At 23.2% G+C, this 21,730-nt stretch overlaps 9 protein-coding genes across 9 annotated transcripts; 5 read left to right on the forward strand and 4 right to left on the reverse strand. All coding sequences in view use genetic code 6, as the record gives it.

The window, feature by feature from the left end:
* Positions 1 to 560: 560 nt before the first annotated feature.
* On the forward strand, positions 561 to 2,698 carry TTHERM_00283790 (Sec1 family protein; the record flags this gene model as incomplete). Its single annotated transcript, XM_001018235.3, has 2 exons — positions 561 to 1,483; positions 1,717 to 2,698. 2 exons carry the CDS (start codon positions 561 to 563, stop codon positions 2,696 to 2,698), a joined length of 1,905 nt encoding a protein of 634 aa, XP_001018235.1.
* A 1,105-nt stretch (positions 2,699 to 3,803) lies between these two features.
* TTHERM_00283800 (kelch motif protein) lies at positions 3,804 to 7,398 on the forward strand (the record flags this gene model as incomplete). The annotated part of the gene is made up of 8 exons (XM_001018236.2): positions 3,804 to 4,627; positions 4,694 to 4,847; positions 4,906 to 5,013; positions 5,067 to 5,455; positions 5,516 to 5,712; positions 5,771 to 6,087; positions 6,147 to 6,894; positions 6,950 to 7,398. The coding sequence occupies 8 exons, from the start codon at positions 3,804 to 3,806 to the stop codon at positions 7,396 to 7,398; spliced, it is 3,186 nt and encodes a 1,061-aa protein (XP_001018236.2).
* A 423-nt stretch (positions 7,399 to 7,821) lies between these two features.
* TTHERM_00283810 (histidine phosphatase family (branch protein 1)) lies at positions 7,822 to 8,601 on the forward strand (the record flags this gene model as incomplete). Its single annotated transcript, XM_001018237.2, has 2 exons — positions 7,822 to 7,947; positions 7,999 to 8,601. 2 exons carry the CDS (start codon positions 7,822 to 7,824, stop codon positions 8,599 to 8,601), a joined length of 729 nt encoding a protein of 242 aa, XP_001018237.2.
* Positions 8,602 to 9,490: 889 nt separating this feature from the next.
* Positions 9,491 to 11,037, reverse strand: TTHERM_00283820 (hypothetical protein; the record flags this gene model as incomplete). Its single annotated transcript, XM_001018238.2, has 6 exons — positions 9,491 to 9,605; positions 9,672 to 9,772; positions 9,828 to 9,929; positions 10,076 to 10,182; positions 10,275 to 10,563; positions 10,657 to 11,037. The coding sequence occupies 6 exons, from the start codon at positions 11,035 to 11,037 to the stop codon at positions 9,491 to 9,493; spliced, it is 1,095 nt and encodes a 364-aa protein (XP_001018238.2).
* Positions 11,038 to 11,656: 619 nt separating this feature from the next.
* Positions 11,657 to 12,755, reverse strand: TTHERM_000283829 (hypothetical protein; the record flags this gene model as incomplete). The annotated part of the gene is made up of 7 exons (XM_012798172.1): positions 11,657 to 11,688; positions 11,753 to 11,808; positions 11,873 to 12,123; positions 12,182 to 12,254; positions 12,334 to 12,448; positions 12,504 to 12,637; positions 12,697 to 12,755. 7 exons carry the CDS (start codon positions 12,753 to 12,755, stop codon positions 11,657 to 11,659), a joined length of 720 nt encoding a protein of 239 aa, XP_012653626.1.
* Positions 12,756 to 13,356: 601 nt separating this feature from the next.
* On the reverse strand, positions 13,357 to 14,966 carry TTHERM_00283830 (cytoplasmic dynein 2 light intermediate chain 1; the record flags this gene model as incomplete). Its single annotated transcript, XM_001018239.3, has 2 exons — positions 13,357 to 14,071; positions 14,257 to 14,966. The coding sequence occupies 2 exons, from the start codon at positions 14,964 to 14,966 to the stop codon at positions 13,357 to 13,359; spliced, it is 1,425 nt and encodes a 474-aa protein (XP_001018239.2).
* A 1,204-nt stretch (positions 14,967 to 16,170) lies between these two features.
* On the forward strand, positions 16,171 to 17,438 carry TTHERM_00283840 (endonuclease V family protein; the record flags this gene model as incomplete). The annotated part of the gene is made up of 7 exons (XM_001018240.2): positions 16,171 to 16,256; positions 16,313 to 16,400; positions 16,456 to 16,542; positions 16,604 to 16,870; positions 16,943 to 17,029; positions 17,080 to 17,199; positions 17,250 to 17,438. 7 exons carry the CDS (start codon positions 16,171 to 16,173, stop codon positions 17,436 to 17,438), a joined length of 924 nt encoding a protein of 307 aa, XP_001018240.2.
* Positions 17,439 to 18,345: 907 nt separating this feature from the next.
* On the reverse strand, positions 18,346 to 19,797 carry TTHERM_00283850 (hypothetical protein; the record flags this gene model as incomplete). The annotated part of the gene is made up of 6 exons (XM_001018241.3): positions 18,346 to 18,378; positions 18,438 to 18,524; positions 18,585 to 18,683; positions 18,949 to 19,173; positions 19,426 to 19,517; positions 19,737 to 19,797. The coding sequence occupies 6 exons, from the start codon at positions 19,795 to 19,797 to the stop codon at positions 18,346 to 18,348; spliced, it is 597 nt and encodes a 198-aa protein (XP_001018241.2).
* Positions 19,798 to 20,443: 646 nt separating this feature from the next.
* Positions 20,444 to 20,734, forward strand: TTHERM_00283859 (hypothetical protein; the record flags this gene model as incomplete). Its single annotated transcript, XM_001470803.2, has 1 exon — positions 20,444 to 20,734. The coding sequence occupies one exon, from the start codon at positions 20,444 to 20,446 to the stop codon at positions 20,732 to 20,734; it is 291 nt and encodes a 96-aa protein (XP_001470853.2).
* Between the last annotated feature and the right edge of the window lie 996 nt (positions 20,735 to 21,730).

Here is a 21,730-nt window from a genome sequence, read left to right on the forward strand (position 1 = left end):
TGTTAAATTTTAATAGAATAAATTTAAATTTTAAGCTCAACTAAAATAATAAAAATGGATAAGATGAAATGTGTTTATCAAAAAGGTAACATTTTAAACAAAAATAGTAATTTAATAATTTACATTTTGTTGCATTTAGTAAATGAATATTTTGGAATGCTTATTTGTACTCTTACATACAAAATAAAATTTTGGTTTCTGATTCAGCTATAATTTGCGGATAACAAAAAATTTAAAAAGATTTCAATAAAATTAATATGAGGGATTGATGTTCAAATCTGAAAATGTTTAAATTAAATGTTAAATTAATTAAAATGTTTGCCAAACAGATTTTGTACTAGGAATCTAAAAGACGACTGGTGACTATTTGTTTGTTTATTTGTTTATTAATTTCTTTTTTTTACATTTTACCCATCTATTTTGTTATTTTGTAAATTATTTGATATCAAAAATAAACTTGTATTTATTTATTGATAAAAAAATAAATATTAATTAAGTATTGAAATAAAAATACATTCATTCATTTATTCTCACATAAAAAAGGTAAAAGAAGAAGATAGATGGATAATAAGTTAAGGAAAGTTTAATATTCATTAAAGTAGAATTGTAAACTCAGGATAAAAGGGTTATTTGAAGATCTTCAGAGAGCAAATAAGGGTGTATCTTCTTACTTGCTTATTACAGATGCTAACTCACTAAAAATCTTGAGTTCATTTATGAAGATGATGGAACTTATGGAGTTGAACATTCTAGCAGTAGAACGTATTGATAATGATAGAAAGCCATATCCTAAATAGCATGTTATTTATTTCTTGTCTTGCTAACTTGAATCTATTGACTTATTGCTAAAAGATTTTCCTAATAAAAAAGAAGCAAAATATGGATAAGTGCATTTGTTTTTCATCAACAGAGTCTCTAATGAATATATGAGCAAAATAGCATCCAATAGTCTCCTCTTAGATAGGGTAGTAACTTTTAAGGAGTTTAATCAAGATTTTGCATGCAAATTCGACAATATTTTTAATCTTGAAATAAAAGATGATTTATCACTAATGTATAGCTCTAAGATGGTAAGATTCTAATAATTTGCTAAAGAAATTGGAGATAAACTTGCAACAGTAATTCTTTCTTTTGAAAAAATATATGGAGTCGAAATAATGCATAATAAAAGCGAATTAGACTATTCTCAAACAATAGCTTAATCAGTTCATTAGCGTATAAATGAAGTTATTAATAAATTGTAAGCAGAAAAATCTGAATAGTTCGATTCAACTGCTGGAAAAATAACTTTGGTTATAATTGATCGCGCTTTCGATCCATTATCACCAATTTTACACGATTTTTATTATTAACCTATGCTTTACGATCTACTAGAGGAATAAATAGAAAATGATATAATTAAGTATAAGATTTAAGACGAAAAAACCAATTAAGTAGTAGAGAAGAAAGCTTAATTAAATGAGCAAGACGATTTATTTAAAAGGTATAAATTTCATTAATTTTATTTTATTTTTACTCTTTGAAATAGTTTCAAATCATATATGCATCATCAACTAAAAGATATGCATTATGAAATAGGTTTTATATGATAAAAAAAATAAAAATAAATAAACAAATAAAAATGATAATTAACAAATTACATTTCACATTATAAAAAATTTTAAGTCACAAATCAAGTTTTAATATTTTTTTCTCAATTAATGTTTTTTTAAATAGATATCGTTTCTCTCACATTGCTGAAGTTATGAGTGGTATTGGTGATGAATTCGGAAAATTTGTAAACTCAAACAGTACTGCTAAAATGTAAATGGGTGCATTTGAAGAATTAGACTTTAAAAAGATGTCAGAAATCATTCGTAGTATGCCTTAGTATCAAGAACTAATAGCAAAATATAATATGCATATGAAGATCATTGAAGATTGCTGGAATATGTTTGAAAAGAAAGACTTGAAAATGGTAGGAGAATTAGAATAAAGTTTAGCAACAGGTTTAGATGTTAATGGAGATAAAACAAAAGAAAAATAGTTGATTTCCTAAATATCTGCAAGACTTTAAAGTGACACTCTTGATGATTACGATAAGTTACGTTTAGTTTTAATTGCAACAATGACTATCGAGCTAACAGATAAGCACAGAAAAGATCTTACATAGTATCTTCCTATGCAAAAGCAAGTCGCTTTAGATAACCTTACTTAACTTGGTATCAATCCATAAAGAGCTGGTGATAAAAAATCTAAATCAAAAACTAGAATATCTAAGGAAGCTATCAAAAAATCAAAGCACAAATTGTAATAATAAACTTTTGATTTGTGCAGAACTACTCCAGAGCTTGAAAACTTAATGGAAGCATTCATTTCTGATTTTAGAAGTACTTAAAACTTTAAAATCCCTCCAAATTTTAAATCTCTAAAGATAAACTGCGAGGACTATAGTGGCAAAGGTGCCAAATCTTTATAGTAAAAAAATAGATTGGCCAACATTCTAGGTGGTAACAATGATGATGATGAAGTCAACAATGGAATTTAAAAAATAATCATATTTGTAGCAGGAGGAATAGCTTACAACGAAATTCGTGCAATTCGTAACTTAATTGGATCTTAAGATTAAGATTTCTTAACAATTTTGGGAGGTACTTCATTTATTACTCCTAAATAATATGTTGATGGTATTTTAAAGTTAAAAAGTTAAGATTTTTGATTTATTTATAGAATATTATTTTATGTTTCGTACCTTAATTATTAAAGTAGTTAATCAAATTTACAATTTTCAATCTATACATATATATTACAATTTCTTGTTTTTATCCATAATTAATTTATAATTTATTTGGAAGACATTATAAAAATTTATTTTAATTTAATATTGTTTTTGTTTGTGAATTTATTCAATAGTATACCATAAAATTTGAATTTATTAACAATCATATTAATATATTCTTATGTTATTTATTTACTACCAAAAACATCTATTTAATTTTTAATTCCTAATAGTTGATTAGTTTAATTTATCAAATATTTTAGAAAGAGTCAAATATTCTTCTTTAAAACATATTTTTTTAAAAATAACAAACTCTAATAAATTTAAGATAATAATAATACATAATTTTTGTCACTAAAATAAATGAAAACAGCTATTGTCTATTCTATTTTAAATATAAATATCTTTAGATTAATTATTATTTTGTTTATTTTATGTAAAACTAAATATATAATCAAGAAAGATGCTCTTGTTGAAAATAATATATTCTATATTTGTGCAAATACTTAAATATTAATTTATGTATTTATCTTTTAAATATAGTTAATTATTTTTTACAAATTTTAAATCTGAATTTTAGGATTATTTATGAATAGGATAAAATATTTTAGATTAATATTGTCTTAAATTTAATTATTAAAAGGACAGAATTAAATAGATGTAAGTTTTATTCAAAATTCTAGCTGATTAATGAACCATAAAAAGTTTATAATCAACCTACAAATATTTTTGTGAAGATTTGTTATTGCTAATTCATGTTTGCTTCATATTAAAAACGAATAGAAAACATATACGTTTTAATTTTGTAAAGTCAATCAATTACAAATGTATTTGTTTTTTTGTATTTAATTTACTAATTAAAAGGATATTAAAAGAAATATAAAATTGAAAACTAAAACCAAACAAAAGTTATTAGCAATACTTCTGTAAAAATAATTTCTGCAATAGCATAAAATATTTTTAGAAAACTATCTCTCATCACTTAACTAATAAACAAATTTACTAAAAAAATAAAATAAATTTTAAAAAACTTTAAATTTTAAAAATGAAATTACTATCATATTTCTGCGGGTTAGTGATTATGTTTGAACTAAGTTTCATTTTGGCTATAAAAAAAGAATATTAAGATAACATGATGGAGGATTAGGACGGTATTAAAATTATTATGGAAAGTTCTCATTCTAAGAAAAATAAATTGCATGATACTCTATCAATAGATAATGATAAATCATCAAAAAAAGAATATTTTGATTAAAAATAAGTATTTGATTATTTTTCATTAGTTAAAAATAAAAAAACAGCTGATTAAGATGAAGATAACTCTGATAGTGAAGAAGAAGAAGATGTTTCAAGCATAGAAAATGATGAAATAAATTCATAAAAGGAATAAAGTGAAGAAACAACAAGTGATCAAACTAAAGAAGATAAACAAAAAACTTAAACAAATTCCAACAATGAAAATAAAGAATAATCTTAAGACTAAGACTAATAATAACCAAAATAACTTGTATTATAACTTAAAGGCTCAGATAGCTAAATTATATAAAAGGAAGATGGGGAAATATATTTTCTTCGATATGACCCAGTTAGTTAAACAACATAAATGATGAACATGAATAAAATCAAAGAAGTTGACTTTAAAAATAGTAAAATGGTTGTAGATACATCTACTTCAGATAAGCAAAAATTATAAAAGTATACTATTCCTACATACGATCCTTTTGAGTGGTTTTAAGTTTTATCTGAAGGTGAAATTCCACAAAGAAGAGGTGGTCACACTTTAATTGCTGTTGGTTAAACAATAATCCTTTTCGGTGGATGCCTTTAAGACATCTAGTGTTTTAATGATTTATACTTCTATGATATCATGTAATTTATTTACCTAACTAAATATATTTATCCAAGTTTTTATAATCTTTTCATTTTTAATTTTAGGGAGCTCACTTGGTCTACTTCTAAGATATTTGGTGAACCTCCAAGCCCTAGAAGTGGTCACTCAGCTACTTTAGTTGGATCTTATCTTTATATTTTCGGTGGATCTAACCAACATGGTATATTAAGCGACCTGCATAGACTTAATTTGGCTAGTGTAATTTTCTAACAAGAAATTTAAAGAATATTTATATAAATATTATTATTTAATAAAGAGAGTATGGGAATAATTTGAATTTGAAGGACCCAAGCCACCTGGAAGAACAAACCATAAAGCTATATTAGATAATCAGGGAAGAATTGTTTTCTTTGGAGGTTTTACAGTATAGTTTATTTTGATAAATATTTATTTAGTAAATTTTGAATAAAAAATAAGGTACAAGGATATTCTAGCGATGTCTATTTTCTTGATTTAGTCAATCTTAGATGGGTTAAGCCACTCGTAAATGGAGAACCACCTCGCCCAAGAGAGAATTTTTCCATGAATCTCGTACGTGATTCTTATATTTGGATATTTGGAGGCTACTGTCTTGGAGGAGAAACGAATGATTTATGGCAACTAGATGTAGAAAATATGAGATGGACTAAGATTTTAGAAAGTTATGGCACTAAACCAATTGAGAGACAGGGGCATTAAATGGTTCTTCATGGAAAACTACTTTATACATTAGGTGGCTGCAATTACAAGGAATAAAGATGCTTCAACGATGTTTATTAATTAAATATTGATGATTTGACATGGACTAAATTAGATTTTGTACTTGAGTAAATAAATAAATAACTTAATCATCATAATTTGATATTAATTTTTAACATTTTAAAAAGGAACACTCTTAAAGAAAGAGATAACTATGGTCTAACATTAATGGGGTCTAATCTTTATCTTTTTGGGGGTTGTTAAATGATGGAAAAGTGCTACAACGATTTCTTAGTAATGAATATAACTGATATTTGTCCTAAAAACTGCACTGGAAGAGGTATTTGTAGAAACAATAGATGCTAATGCTAGGAGGGGTTTTTTGGTATTATTTTTTTTTATCTAAAAATTGGAAATTTTATTCCTAATTATTCTTAAAAAAGGTGAATAATGCGAAATTGAAATGCATTGTGAGTATAATTGCTCAAACAGAGGTATTTGTGGAACTGATGGCAATTGCAAGTGCTACAGCGGATTTGCAGGTAAAGTATGCGAATTGTATATTCCTTGTCCATCGAACTGTACCAGCATAGATAATGGCTTGTGTTAATCAAATGGACTTTGCTAGTGTAATCAAGGATATAAAGGATTAGCTTGTGAAATTGGATAAAAAGGATTACTTGATATAGAAGTTAAATGCCCTAAAAATTGCAGCAATCGAGGAAAATGCAATGAAATAACAGGAATATGCATATGTGAAGTATCATTTAAAATTAATACTGTTTTAAGCGATATTAATTAATTTATTTATTTATTTAGGATGGCTATGGTGATCTAGATTGCTCACTCACAATCGAAGCATGGGAGTAGAAATAAAAAGAGAAAGAATAAAAGAAAATAGAAGAGGAATTAAAGAAAAAATAAGAAGAATTAAAGAAAAATGAAGGAAACAAAGACAAATAAGAAGATGAAGCCAACAAAGAAAGTTAATAGGAATCTTAAAATCCAAAAGAGTAAGTGAATGAAGGAGATAAAATAAATGTATCAAATGTAGATGCAGGATAAGAAGCATAATAATCATCACCTGATTAGAATACATAATAAAATTAAGATACATCATCTGAGGAGGAGTCTAAGTTGTAAGCTGATTAACAGTAATCTTAAAAAACAAATGATTTGGATGAAGAAAATGATAAAACATCTGATGGTGATGAAAACTAGGAATAAAAAGGAGATAGCTAAATTGATGAGTTATAAAATGTATCAGAATCAAAAAATGAAGAATCAGATTTAAGCTAACAAGATTTATCTAAAAGTGAAGAAATTGCTAAGCTTATTCACATGGCCTTAAAAGCAAATCAGAAATAAGAATAAGTATCAAATCTCTCTGACTGTGAAAATAGCTGTTCATTTAATGGAGTGTGCTATAAATAAGAGTGTTATTGTAAACCTGGCTTCACTGGAGAAGATTGTTCTGCATATAAAATATCTTAACTTCATAAAGGAATCAAAGCAATTAAGCTGGTATTTTATATTCCTATCTTCTTAATAATCGGAATTATTATAGGTAAATCATTTTTTTTATTAATTTATTCACAACACATTAACAATAAAAAAATTAGGGTACTACTACATTAAATAAGCTTAGTCAGAGTAAGAAGAGTAAGAGTTTGGTGAAATCGAAGACTATAAAGAGGAATAAAAGAGATAAAGTATCTTGGCTCTAAACATGAACTAAAATTCTGACAATAAAAAACTTATTTATATTGAGGACAATAACGACGAAGAAGATTCTGTATCATTTATAAAAGAGAGAGTTTCTAATAGCGAAGTCTCAGATATATCAGAACATACACACAAAGAATAAGAAGTAAAAAGCTTATAACAGATTTAGAAATAAAATTCATAGGAGTCCCCAGAAATAAATCAAAAAAATTCTAATTAATAATCAGTCATTTTAGGATAGAAAGAATCTTCCATCTAACCTTCATAATAAAACGAAAAACAATCTAATATATTTATTAGAAATCCTAACAAACAAAGTGTAGAAGACCCCTTCTCAAATAATTGATTGCAAACCTAAAAAAAGCCTATTTTAAAAATAATATTTTAAAAACTAAAAGAAATTTTAAATAAATTAAATTAAAAAATAAATTATTATTTATTTATTTACTTACTGTAAATTCATACAAAAATTTATTTAAATTTGTCATTAGATTTATTAAGAAATACATAGTTTTTGTGCTTTATTACTATTAGATTTTTGGTTAGTTCTATTTTAAATAAAATAGCAAATTTTAGAATTTAAAAAATATAAAAAACAGTCAGCTTATTATGCTTTTTTATTTTTGGTTGAGGTGAATATTAATTGAAAGTTTAAAATGCATAAATTTTTATCTCGCATAAATTGTTATTTAAATAAAATTATTAACAAATGTAGAAGTAGAATAATTAAGTCATATTAATAAGGCATGGCCAATCTAAATTTAACTAAATGCACGAATTACTTTTGAAGCTCAAAAAGCAAAACAATTCTAAAGAAAGTGTTAATATAAGCGAGTAATTAAGATTTAATTCAGATTATATAGACTCTCCTCTCACAGATGAAGGTATATCTTAGGTAATAGTCTTCATTTTATTTACAATTTAAAAAATTTTAAATTATAAAAAGAGCGAATAATTGTACGAAAATCACATCAAATCTCTTTAAAATATTAAAATTGTCCTTGTTTCACCTCTTTTGAGAGCATTACAAACAGCTTATCATATTTTTAAGAATTATAAACCTATGCCTTGGATTGTAGTTATACCAGAGCTATCTGAATTTATGAATACAGCTAATGATATTGGAAATAATACTTTAGATTATAAAAAACTTATAGAATTTAAAAATTTTGACTTTTAAGCTATTGAAGAAATGGTTAAGGATAACTAACTTTGGAATATTTCAAATTTGGTTTCAAGTGAAAAAAAATATACAATTTAAAATATTTTAGAAATGAGATGTCCTTTAAAAAAATAAATTTAAAATTAAGGTCCATATATTTTAGTAGATTACTTAAAAAATAACTATCTTGAAACTCCATCAGATTTATCAAAGAGATCTATTAAAGTAAGAGATATTATAAACGAATATTCAACCAATTATCTCTAAAAGGAAGAAGAAAAAATAGCAGTTGTATCTCATGCAAAGCTGCTTTAACAATTTATCCCTGAAAAATTATAAAATGCTTAAATGGAATATTGGAACTGTTGCTAAAGCACTCATTCTTGAATCCTAGTTAATATATTTCTAAGTTTATTTACTATCTTTTATTTATTTTTTTAAATGCTGAATTAAGTTTCATATTCAAAATAGAAATAGTGAGTAATTAATTAATATTTTAGAGTGATTTTTGATGAGAAAATAAATGCTGAATTACCTTTACCTTTCATATTCAAAATAGATAGCAAGTAATTAATATTTTAGAATGATTTTTGATGAGAAAATAAATGCTGAACTAACTTTCATATTTAAATTGCTAATTTAATTGAAACAACAAACCAATATTAATAGTTTTAATTCAACAACACTATCAGTAAATCTTATTAAAATATATACTAATAAAATATTCTAAGTATATATTTCTAGTATTACATTTTTTATTCATTTTACTGATTGAAATAACAATTAAATTATTTTAAATAAATTAATTAATTAACTTTATAATTTTTCCTTTTTTAAAATCTATCGATAAATGAATAAAATTTTAAATATTATTTAATATACTCATTTAATAATTGATAAATTTATTTGATATTTAAAATTTACTTAATAGCACTTAAATTAATATTAGTTTCTAAATATTTTTTCTATCTATCAATTTTTAAATTTCTTAAAATTACAATTTTTTATTAATAGAAAATTGTTTAATAAAAATTATCTTAAAAATCAACAAATAATCTAAAAAGTATTTGGATCTACATAACTTTTTTATATTAGACATAGAAATATTTTATTTATTTTTTTATGAAGTTGATTTTATTTTATTTGAAAAAAATTTTATGTGTGTATTTATTTGAAAGTTTGAGTTAAAATAAATCTTTTATTTACAATTAAGTTCATAAATATCTATTTAAACAAATTTACTAATTATTTAGTTAATTAATTTTCTCTTTTAGAATCAAAACTATTTGAATTATACACTAAACCCTCCATGGCCTCCAGCAGAACCTCTTTTAGAGCTCATAAATGTACTTCTTAAAGTTTCATTTTTTATTGATTACTCAGTTGCTTTTCTATTTATATAAATTTATATTAAATCTCATTCTTAAAATCGAATAAATAAATAAATAAATAAATACATTGTTGATTCTATTTTTTCTTAAACTTAAGATTCAATAGTACTTTAAAAGGTTCTCAATTCATGCTCAAAGATATCATTCTTGCACTTTAGTTCATAAATCTGTTTTTAACGATAAGTTTTATTTTATTATTGCTTAATTAAATAAATAAATTACAGTTCTTTAATCACTATTTTTTCTAGCTTCGCTTTCACTTATTAATCTATTGTGTTTTATAATGAGGTCTTGGTAATCCTACTTGCAATCTTCATAATTCATCTTTTTATAAAATATAAATCACTATTTCAAGCTAATTACTAATTTATGAGAGGTCTTTTGTAAATTTACTCATCCAAAACCCAAAAAATAATAATACAAAACTAAGAACATGTTAATTTAAAACAAATAAATAGTAAAATGCATACTTCTATATCTCCATATTTTAGATCAAAGTTTCTTAGTTTCTCAACATTCAAACAATTTTCATACTAAAGTTGTCTGTTTTCTGCTTCCAGCTCTTAAATTCTATCATCTTTTAATTAAAGAGATTAATCAGATAAAAAAGTTCTTGGATTTAAATATTTTTATTAAAATCAAAATCTAATTTTGTGAATATTATTATACCGTTATACTTTAACCTATAGACAAGATTGTCTATTGAAAATTCACCAGTTTTCTTTAAGCCTTACAAAATGTAATCTGCATCTATTATTTTCTTTTTATAAACTTCAATATCAGCTTCCATAATTCTACAGTGCTTAATGAAGGATTTTAACTGTGCTTCTACTTTTTCTAAATTTTATTCTAACTTTTAAATCACCTTTTTGGTGTCTGATTTAAAAGTAGGGCCTTCAAAGAGAGCTTTATCAATGACAATATGTTCCATGCTTTCTACTTTTTTGTGAATTACATCCTAATTTTATTTAATTATGATTGAATAAAGCTTTTCTTTCAAAAATACTTATTAAGCTCATTTAATTAAGTTATTTATTTTTTATATATTTACATTAATTGATTTGACATATTCTGTGTTTAATGTGCGTAAATGATCATTATCTGCTTTCAATTAATTTATTTAGTTTTCTTTATCTTTGAGTTAATCTTTTAACATTTTAGTTTACTTCTTATAATAAGAAATAGGATCTTAGCTGCTTTCATTGTTATTGTTTTTTAAGTTTTATTTACTCCCTGATTATTAATGGAATCCTGTGCTTGATAAATTATTTCTTTTTGAAGGAGTTGAAGATCTTGAGGATACTTTTTAATTTTAGTTTGATATGGGACTACTCTTCAACATATCTTTTAATTTAGATTCTCTTTAATTTTTCTTGACTATATCATTATATGCTGGCTACTATTGAATGTTTGAATATAATATATTCTTCATTTAAACTGTTATTTCCTAATACCCTTAGTTATTTTGAAAAAATATAGTTGTTGCTAATAAATATTTTTATTGTAAATCCTTAAATATATCTTTAATTAATATTAATCAATCAATAATAAAATAATAATTTAATTTCGAATTTTCAGATAATATATCACACAATTAATTGAAAAACTGTGATATCTGAAAAAGCAAAAAGTAAGATTTTAAATTTATAATTTGTATTAATAAATTATAAATATTAAACTATTATTAAATTTAGTAAAAAAAAACTAAAAGAAATATTTAAAGAGTAGAATTTACTTTAATATTTTTAAATTTTATTTAAAAGAAATATAACTAAGCAAATGAAATATAAAATATAATAATTGGATAAATTGAAAAAATATTTAATATATTTTTTGCCAATTAAAATAAAAAATTTTTACAATCTTTTTAATTAAAACTATTTTTTTCTATTTAACTTATTTTGATTAATTGATTTTTAAAATAAATATTTTATATCTTATATATAATATAAACATGAAATATTTAAAGAGTAATTTTATTAATTGAATAGTAAATTTATTTAAGATTTTTTCAAAGAATAATGAGTTGCTTGTTAATTGTAAATTTATTGTCATATGATCTAATAAGCATTTGGCAAGTCATCTATTAAAAAGGATTAAATAAAGAAAAATTAATTTTTTTGAATAAAACTTCTTTAATTTTTTACATTCATTTTGATTAGCTGATATTTTTTCAGACATGATGGTAAAAAAATCTAAATACCTGTTAAAATAAAATAAAATAAAAAATTAAAATGTATTTTAAGCTGAGTTTTTTGTTAAATTACTCTTATTTTTTTGTAGTAGGAGTCCATATGTCCACAAGTTCAAACAGAGATTAGAATAAATCATCTCTATTCATTTTATCTTTACCTTTGCTGTCATGTTTCCAGTCCTGCTCAAGAATATACTTTAATTCTCCTTATTTATACTCTGAATTGAGGTCTTATCTTAGCAATGAAGCTAATTATAAATGCACAGTAAAATATTCATTTTTTGAAAGTTAGCCATTCTCATCAAACCTGTAATGCTTCATGAACTAATTTAAACAGATATAATAAATAAATATTCTATTTTTTTCTTCAAATTATTGCTACATTGAACACTTGTTATTTTACTTCTACATCATTTTTTAGTTGCTCTCTTTCTTTTACTGCCTCTGCAGTATACCTTTTATAAATAAATTTATTGATCTTTAATTAGCTATTTAGCAAGTTATTTTAATTTGATTTAAATATTTTTTTCATACATAGAAGGATCTCCATCAGAGAAGTAAGGCTTTGTAGGATAAGCATCAGAACCTCCTTCAAATATAAATTGTAGATCAGAAACTATTTATTTTTCAATTGACTTTGAAGAGTTTACTTTTATTAGAAAATTGATAAAGACTTTGGTTGAGTATTTAGTACTTATTTTTACATTTGGAAATATTTTTAGTTGATCCCTGTTTTTCATTATCTTTTTAAATGATTGAAGATCTCTTTGAATTACTTTCATTAGAACTATTGTCTTTTTTTAAGGTTTTCTTCTTCTGCAAAGTACCTTTCTAATGGCTGATTAATTAGTTATTAAATCAAAATATTAATAACATAAAAATGTCTATCATATATACTTTGGAAGAGTTTTTGGTCCTAAGCGTGGAGCAGGGTTAGAATTAATGTTTGATTTCATCTCTATTCTCAAATAAATATATTTATATAATTTTTTTAATTTCTACTAACTACTTTATTTTTGTTTGTATACTATATAATCAATAAGTTAATTCAGTTGAATAGTAATTACTTTTTTTTTGATGTTTATAATAAAAATAATTATAAATTTACTCTATTTCAATCAACTATAATAGCCATCAGTATAATCACTTTATAAAATATAAAAAATTTAAATAAACAAAACTACTTCAATTAATTAATGTAAATTATATCTTTTTAGTATTAAATATTCTTTCTATTTCATAAATGATCTAAAGTTCAACAATTTCTTTTAATTTTTTAATTTTTTCTTCTCATCATCTTGAAAATAAATAATACTCAAAAACAAACTTCATATAAGGTAAAATATTTAATAATTATTATTAAATTTTAATTATATTTACCGTATACCCCTTCATATGGGTACAAATTATCAAGGTGAATTTCTAAATAAGGTGATTTACTTATAAAATTTATTTATTTAATTTCAATAAAGTTGATATTATTTAGATTATAAAGATTTACAATTAATTAAAAAATATTTCTGATATTAATAATATTTTAAACATTATATTTTATTTTCAGATTATATTTGGAAGTCCTCCCATTCCTGATAATCTTCCAGTTCCTCCTTGATTACTAGTTTAGTTAGTTTATTTTAAATTAGAACGTACTGTATTTTTAGTATAAGGATTTACTCTTTAAGGATCTATACTACCACCAATTGGCTGAGGAGCGCTACCTTAATATGTAGATGTTTAATTATTTGGTTTAATTCTGGTTTGATTTGTATTATCAGTGTATTTTTAATCTTATTTGTAGTTAGTATTGTCTTAGTATTAGATTTCATTTTAGCTGTCGGGCTAATAACTTTATGAAGTTTCAAACAATTCTTCGTATTCTTATTAAAGCTATTTTTTAGTCAGCTTTACAGGAGAAGTGTTATCAAAATAAGACATAAATTCTTTAGAAATAGCTTTCATCTCTTTATCCTTTTCTGCTCTGATGGAATCTATTCTTGCCTCAGGAAATTTTTCCATAAGTCTGAGTGGATCTTATGAAGCATCGTTTTAAGCACCTTTATTCTCAGGGAAAGTTTCTTGTATAACCTTCTTAAATGCCTCTAAGTAGGTCATGTTTCCTGATATTTAAGGAAGTCCCATTTTAGCAAGTTCATCTTTTGATAAACTAATTTCAATAGGTCTTAAATGCTCAGATTGATAGTATTAAGCTAAAGTTTTTCCAAACAATGCATTATTCATAATAGATCTCACATTCTAAAATAAATCATTGTTTCTTTTATTATGTTAATTAAATAAAACATGAATTTATGTGCTTCGTAAAATATTTTTTTTGCTAAAGAAATTATTCTATTTAGTTTTATTAAATAAAGGTAATTAATTCTGAAGTAGATTTAAGAAAATATTGTTTAAAAGATAAATATATCATTTTAAAATTAGGCTTAAATGACAAATCCTTACTTACTAGAAGCAAAATAAAGAGAAGCCCCATTTACATGGGCTAAATATCTAAGAGTACGAGTGAGCCATTTACGATTTTCTGAATCAGTTTTCTCAAACAAATCATATTTCATTCCTATTACTATGGTCTGAATTGGGAGAATTTTTACTCTATTTTTATCAGGGTGTGATTCAAATCTTGCTTATTGGGCAAATTCAAAATTAGATCTTTAATCATTTTCTTCAGGTGTAGTGAATGCTGTCAAATTAAACTAATCAATTTATCTGCGTATTTCTTCGAACCAAAAAGTAGCTGATTCAATAATTTAATGAGGCTTTGACAAATCAAGAACCAATATATAAAATGCATCTCTAAAATTTTATTTTGAAATTGGAATAGTGATCATTTTACTCTATTCTTTACCACCTCCTAATTCATAGCTATGAATTAATTCTTTACGATTTGCATTTGTCCTTCTAACATACTAATAATCTAAACCTACAGTGGGAATGTACCTATCATCTACTTACTGCATATTTTTCAAAATATTAACAAATGTAGTTTTGCCACTTCCTTTATCACCAATTACGACTAAAGTTTTCTCTAAATTTTTAGCAAATCCTTGTTTCAACTCCGATTCTTCAGCATGAGACCAGAGGTCAATATTACTCCTATCCCCCTTATTAACTTCATTATTTTCTTATTCATTATCTTCCTAATTTCTGTTCATTTTGCTGAAAAAAGTAACTAACTAACTATCTATCACTGAATAATTGATTAATTTTTGAAAATCTTTATAAATTTTAATTAATTTTTGTTTTAAATTTTGATATTGCACCTAAAAATGAATATAACATTTTTTAGATCATTTAAACTTAATTAACCATTAAATACTTCATTATGAATCTTTATTTTATTTACAATAAATTATCTTTAGCAGGTAGGTAATTGATTTTTCTTCGAAAGTCGTTTTAAACATAAAATAAAACATTTTACTTAATGATTTAAATAAAATTAATAAGATTAATTGAAACAAGCAATTTCTTATATTAATTTTTTTTAATTTAATAATCAAATATTTTATTAAAAAATATGAACTTAAAAAAAGCTATTTTAGATAAATTATTAAAATGTATATAAATTTGTCATGTTTGAAACTTTTGAAGAAGCTAATCTCAAATGAAATTTTAATCTAAAAATGAGATCTTTATATTTCATGATTAAATAAATATCTCTAAAAGAAAACCTAATTTTTTAAATAAAATGTAAATAAATTTAACTTATTCAAAAAAAGGTTTTATTAAAATGATTCTTTTTTGATGAATTTAGATAATTTAAATACAAAAAGCTAAATAATCATTTCATATTTTTATCTTTTTGAAAGCTCCAAAATTTTCATTAATAAATAAAATACTAAATGCACATTCAAGAATAGTTTTTATTTGTTTCAAGCAAAATGATCATAACAATTTACCATAATTAACAGTTAATTAAGAGTGATTAATACTATAGCTTCTAGTAGTTAAGTATAAATACTAGCTTTTTATCTAGAACATTATGTATTATTTTATTTCAACTGATAAAAATCTATCATTTTAGAAAAACTTTCAAGTTTTTACATATATTTTATTTAAATTAGTTTTTAATGCAAATTATGCTTTAATTCATTTTTATCCTTCTTCAAAATTGATAGCATTAATGTTTAAATTCATTTAAAAACATATAATAGAGTTAAATGGTTTTTATTTTTAATACGAAAGATTTTATTAGTCTCTAAAAGTATTTAGATTTTTAAAAATAAAAAGCCTGGTATCCACAATAAAGTAAGAAGTATCTACCAGATGAGTTGAATTAAATATCTTTATTCTATGATTATATCCATAAAGTAATTAATTAATTATTATATAAATTAGCAAACTCATCAAAAATAGTAAATGGAAAATATTGAAGATCAAGATAAAAAATCTTTTCATGAGCTTAGAGCTCAAATAGACCCAGAAGTATATGAAAAATGGGACTGGTAAATAATTAAATTTTATATGAAAGAAATAAAATAAAATAATTTTTTAACAAAAGTGAACAAATTTATGTCAGAGGTTTGATTACTGAAGAAGATACTTTTGAGTGGAAATTAGATCCAAAGTCTGAAAAAGCTCTTAAATATGTATTTTCAAAGTAATAAAGTTTTATTTTTGTAAAAAATATACAATTTAAAAAAGATTGGTGGAGTTGACATCTCTTTTTCTTAGAAGCATTAAGATATTGCTGTTGCAATCCTTGTAGTTATAGAATATCCAAGCTTAAAAGTAGACTTTTTATTTTACTCAATTAACTAAATTATAAATATTTCTTTTTTTAATAAAACAGAAAGTTCATGAAGAATTTGAGATAGTCAAATTAGATGGGCCATACATTCCAGGTTTTCTTGCATTCAGAGAAGCAGCACATCTTGTCAAATTATTTAAAAAGCTTTAAATTAATAAACCTCAATTTACGCCATAAGTAATTATGGTAGATGGAAATGGAATTCTCCATTAAAATGCTTGCGGTCTTGCAAGTCACTTGGGTGTACTTATTGATAAGCCAACTATTGGAGTTGGCAAGACAATTTTTTTTGTCGATGGATTAAGAAAAGTACATATTTATTTAAAAATATAATTATTTATTTTATAAACATCAATTTATCCTCAATTTAATAAAAATTAGGATATTGTCTTAGATAAATTTAAGAAAGTTACTGATGAAGGAGGATTTGCTATCCTTCAAGGTGATAGTGGAAGAATTTGGGGAGCCGTAAAAATTAATTTTTTATCTAATTGTATTAATAATTTTATTTAAAAAAGGCTTACAAAAGCAAAAAAGATGTAGTAGATCCAATTATTGTCTCTGTAGGACATAAGATTTCTCTTTAGAGTGCTTTAGACTTGATTTCAAAATGCTGCAACTTTAGAATTCCTGAACCAGTAATAAATATTATAATTAACTAATAAACTAAACTCTTTAAATATTTTAGGTTAGAGTAGCTGATATAAGGTCTAGAGAATTGGTCAAAAAAATTACCTTACAAGAAGCCCTTACTGCCCCAACAAATTCACTTGAATTTTTGACTGATAAATTTGATGCTGAAAAAAAGAAAAAAGTCATGGAAAAAAAGAATCTCGTTTTTAAACCAAAAGAAGAAGATTTCCCATCTTTATTCTGAGAAAATAAAAAAGGAAAGACTATATAACATTTAATAATACCATAATTCCTCTTGCAGATAACCTAGCTGAAAGCAAAAGATTTATAAATTTTAGAGTAATATAATATGAACCTACTTGTTTTAGGAAGAAGGTAGATGAGGAATTGGAAATTGAGGAATTATGGTAATAAAACAAATATATAAAATAATATTAATATTAACAACTAGCACACAACCATTTAAAAGTAAACTAAAAGAATGAATAATACAATTTTTAAAATATATCTATTTAAAAATAAAAACAATTTATTTATTTTAATCTACTTTACTATAAAATAAAATATAAATTGCTTTATTGTTATTTTTAAATTGTATTTTATAATTTTATAAATATTGTAAAACAAATAAATAATTTATTTCACATATCTTTAAATAACTTAAAACCTTATAAAAGTAAAAATTAACGAAGGAATAATACAGTTTTTAATATATATATCTATCAAAATAGCACAAAGAACTATATTTTTATTTATTTTAATATGTTTTATTACAAGCTAAAATATGAATTGCTTTCATGGCTGGCTATTTTTAAATTTTATTTTCTAATTTTATTGAATTTGTAAAATAAATAATTTATTTAATATAGCTTTAAACAGATGAAATAAAATAATAAAGATATTTATTTTCTATAAAAATCTGAATATATTAAGATTGATAAAATTAATATCTAGATAATACTGTAGATAAATGCGAAAGAAAACCATTACAAGTGCATATAAGAACTAATTTTAATGATAATTTCTATCACCTAATAACTATCTAAATATTATTATTTGCTAGCTTGATTTCTTGCTTAACTATATATTCCACTATTCTTTTTAACTTATTATTAAAGTTATTGATTGATATATTTGCCTGAATTTATTTTTCATTTGAAGTAATAGAGGGAGTCGACCTTATTCTATGTTTTTTTAGAATTTTAAAGATTTAGTACATGTTAAAAAAATATATATATATTACGAATTCTTTAAAGATTTCAGGGAAGTTACCGTCGTGATTGACTGAAGTATAGATCATATGAGCATAATAACCAATTTCTTCTCTGACCTATTGTAAAATTTAATGTTATTAGCATTTCATATTAAAATGAAAATGAATAGTTTGTACCTTGTGTTACCATTCAGGGTAATCTTTTAAGTCATCGATAAGCTAAATATATTTATGGATGGAATTCTTAATGTCTGATTCGATGATAGAGTGAGTGACCTTTATAATTAGAAAAATTAAAATTAAAATCAACAGATCTTCAATCATTTTTAAAGATTTTTGTTTTTATATTGTTGTTTTGCTTATTAACTATATAGATATATTAAAACTATCTATCTATCTAAATAAACAAATAATAAATTATCATTGAATTTATAATGCTTTGTTTTGCTTTTATTTTATTTAATTTGCTAAAATATGAATGCTATTTAGGCCTATTGAGGTTACAGATTGAAAATTAAATTATTGTTATGAATAAAATTACTTCTCTCTTGTTGTGGAAGTTGGAAGTAGCAACACCTCTTGAAAGTTCGAGGTAGATAGTCTTCAATTCCCAATAGAATTCGTGAAGATTTTGAACTAATGCGTGATATTAATTGAAGTCGATTAAAGTCTATTTAGCTTCATTGTACTTAGCTAATTCGGCCTTACCAAATAATTCAGGGTTAATTGACCAATTTTCAGCTAGTCTGCCGTAGAAGACAAGTTCCTATAATATTAAATGAGTTATTATGTCAATATTTTTCAAATATCTTATTTGGTTATGGAAAGCAGTAGTAGGAGAATTCTAAGCTATCTTTCCTTTTAAGATTCAATATTATAAAGAAAAGGAAAGGCTTAGAAAATACAAGGAAAAATCTAAAGAAGTTAATTTTTGCTTTGATGATTGAGGAACACTCAAATTAAAATGCTGGTAGATTGATTACAAATACTGCTTTGCATACTTTATTAACTTTATTACATTATATTTCATAGCATCGTTTAAGAGGAAGTGCTCATCAGGATTTTCAAAATCAGTCTTAGCCATCTAAGCCATGACTCTTTGGGCTTGGACTATTTTTAATAATTTTAAATGTAAAAAATAAGAACTTTCAGAACTTCGGTTTGAAAATGCCATAATAAAGAGCGCTGAACACATTGTTGAAACACATTTTATGTTAAAATCCTTTTATAATATTATGACTTTGCAGCCTTGAGGTGTATATTGTTGTCAGGCTTTTTATTATTGCATTGATTGCTTTATGAATCTATATTAATCTTTGTTTTAATTACATGATAATCCAATAACTCTAGACTTAAGGAAAGTATTCTTGAAGAGAGAAACCAAAGACATTCTTTAATTACTTTTTGATTTTACTATATAATATATCTTTTTTATTTTTTTATTTTATTTAATTAAATAAGAAAGATTCCCCATTTTGATTTTACTCTTAATCAATCTCTATTTTTGATAATTCTTTTCATTCAACATAGTATTTCTTAAAATAAATACATATTTTTTAAACACCAATGCAGTTTTAACAAAAATTTCTAACATCTTTACTCCGATTTATTTTGTTCAAATGCAATAAAATATTTTCATTCTAATTTAATTTTTCATTATAAATAATTATTACAGCAACTTTATTTGTAAAAAAATTAAGAGAGAAATAGTAAAAAAATACATTTTTATTTAAAAGAAATTATTAATTAAACTTTTATATTATTCACAACACAAATCAAATATCTAACTTTTTATGATTTACAAAATTATTTTATTTAAAAATTTATTTAAATAAAAATACTATTTAATAATTCTTTTAAAATAAATTTAACGCTCAATCAGTTTTATTTTTTATGTTATTTTCTTCCACATATTTACTTTAAAATTTATTGAATAATCTTTAAGTATAAAGCTTATCAATAACTACTAATACTGGAATACTGACTAAAGCAGTTAAGAATCCATATGGTTTTATCAATTTAAAGAATGGGTAAACATGTCTTCCAAAATAAAATTCTTCTATAGCAATTTAACCAGTGTATAAAAGGGCGAATGGAGTAAATTATAAAAAGCTGCTATTCCATTCATTTTCTTTATCTTCAATAAAAAGCTCTACGAATAATAAGAAATGGTTGAACCCATGTATAAAAATTTGATAAACTTGTCCTAGCTATTCTGGAGAATGTTTGCCATGAACCAATCTAGAGTCAATAGATCTAAGAGCCCAATAAGTTATGCTTGCTAAGAAAGATAAATTAAATACAAACTGATAGAATTTCTTCAATGAGGTAGACCTTTATTAACCCCTTAAAAATGTAAAGATTGACCATAGATGATAAAAGAATATTAGAATATGATCTAGATTAGTAAGATAGCAAAGCTACTTCCAAACAGCATGAAAAGTAATCCCCTTACCAAAGATAAGATTTAAATTCAACATATGAACTAAATAGTAAAGATTTAATATCAAAGCTCCAATTTGTAGAAGCTTAAATAATAAAGGAGTATTTGCCTTTACTTGATTTATCATATTTATAATTACTTTCTAGATTTTATGTTTTTTTTATTATTTTTAAAAATAATTGTAAAATATTTATAATATGTATCAGCATATAAAACAATTAAAAAATAGAATAAATTTATATTCTAGAAAGCTTTCTTAAAAACTAAGAAATAGTAAACACGTAAAAATTATCAAATATTTCTCTTTGATGTAGATCCTACTATCAGTCTATTCTTCTGAAAATTAAAATTTACTGATAGAGATGAGGTGCTAATTTATTCAGAGTAGAGTCAATTATCAAAATATCCAAAATTTATTTATGGAAATATTTTTGACTTTTTTTACAATAAAGATATTTTTTTATTAAAATAGCAAATATAAATAATTAAATTATTATCACTATGAGTAAGCGAATTTAAAATTAATGGTAAAAAGATACTACTTTAAACAAACTCTCGATAGATTTTTACAAATTTAAAACATTACTTTTAAAGCAATACATTTAATATATTATCAATATTATAAAATTTGAGAAATATATATTGTTATTATTAGAAAGATTATTAATTTTTATAAATATTTTTAGGAATAATAAAGAAAATAAATATTCAATCTTGATTATAAACGTAATCTAAAACGAATAAAAACTAGATTGTGACTTATTTTGCATTTATAATTTTATACAGATGGATTGAACGAATAATTGTTATAATTTATTTTATTTTAAATTTATTATTTAATGTTAAGATATAATTTATTCATGTTAAATATTATTAATAA

Source organism: Tetrahymena thermophila, assembly GCF_000189635.1.
Source record: "Tetrahymena thermophila SB210 genomic scaffold scf_8254600, whole genome shotgun sequence".
Taxonomy (NCBI): Eukaryota; Ciliophora; class Oligohymenophorea; order Hymenostomatida; family Tetrahymenidae; genus Tetrahymena; species Tetrahymena thermophila.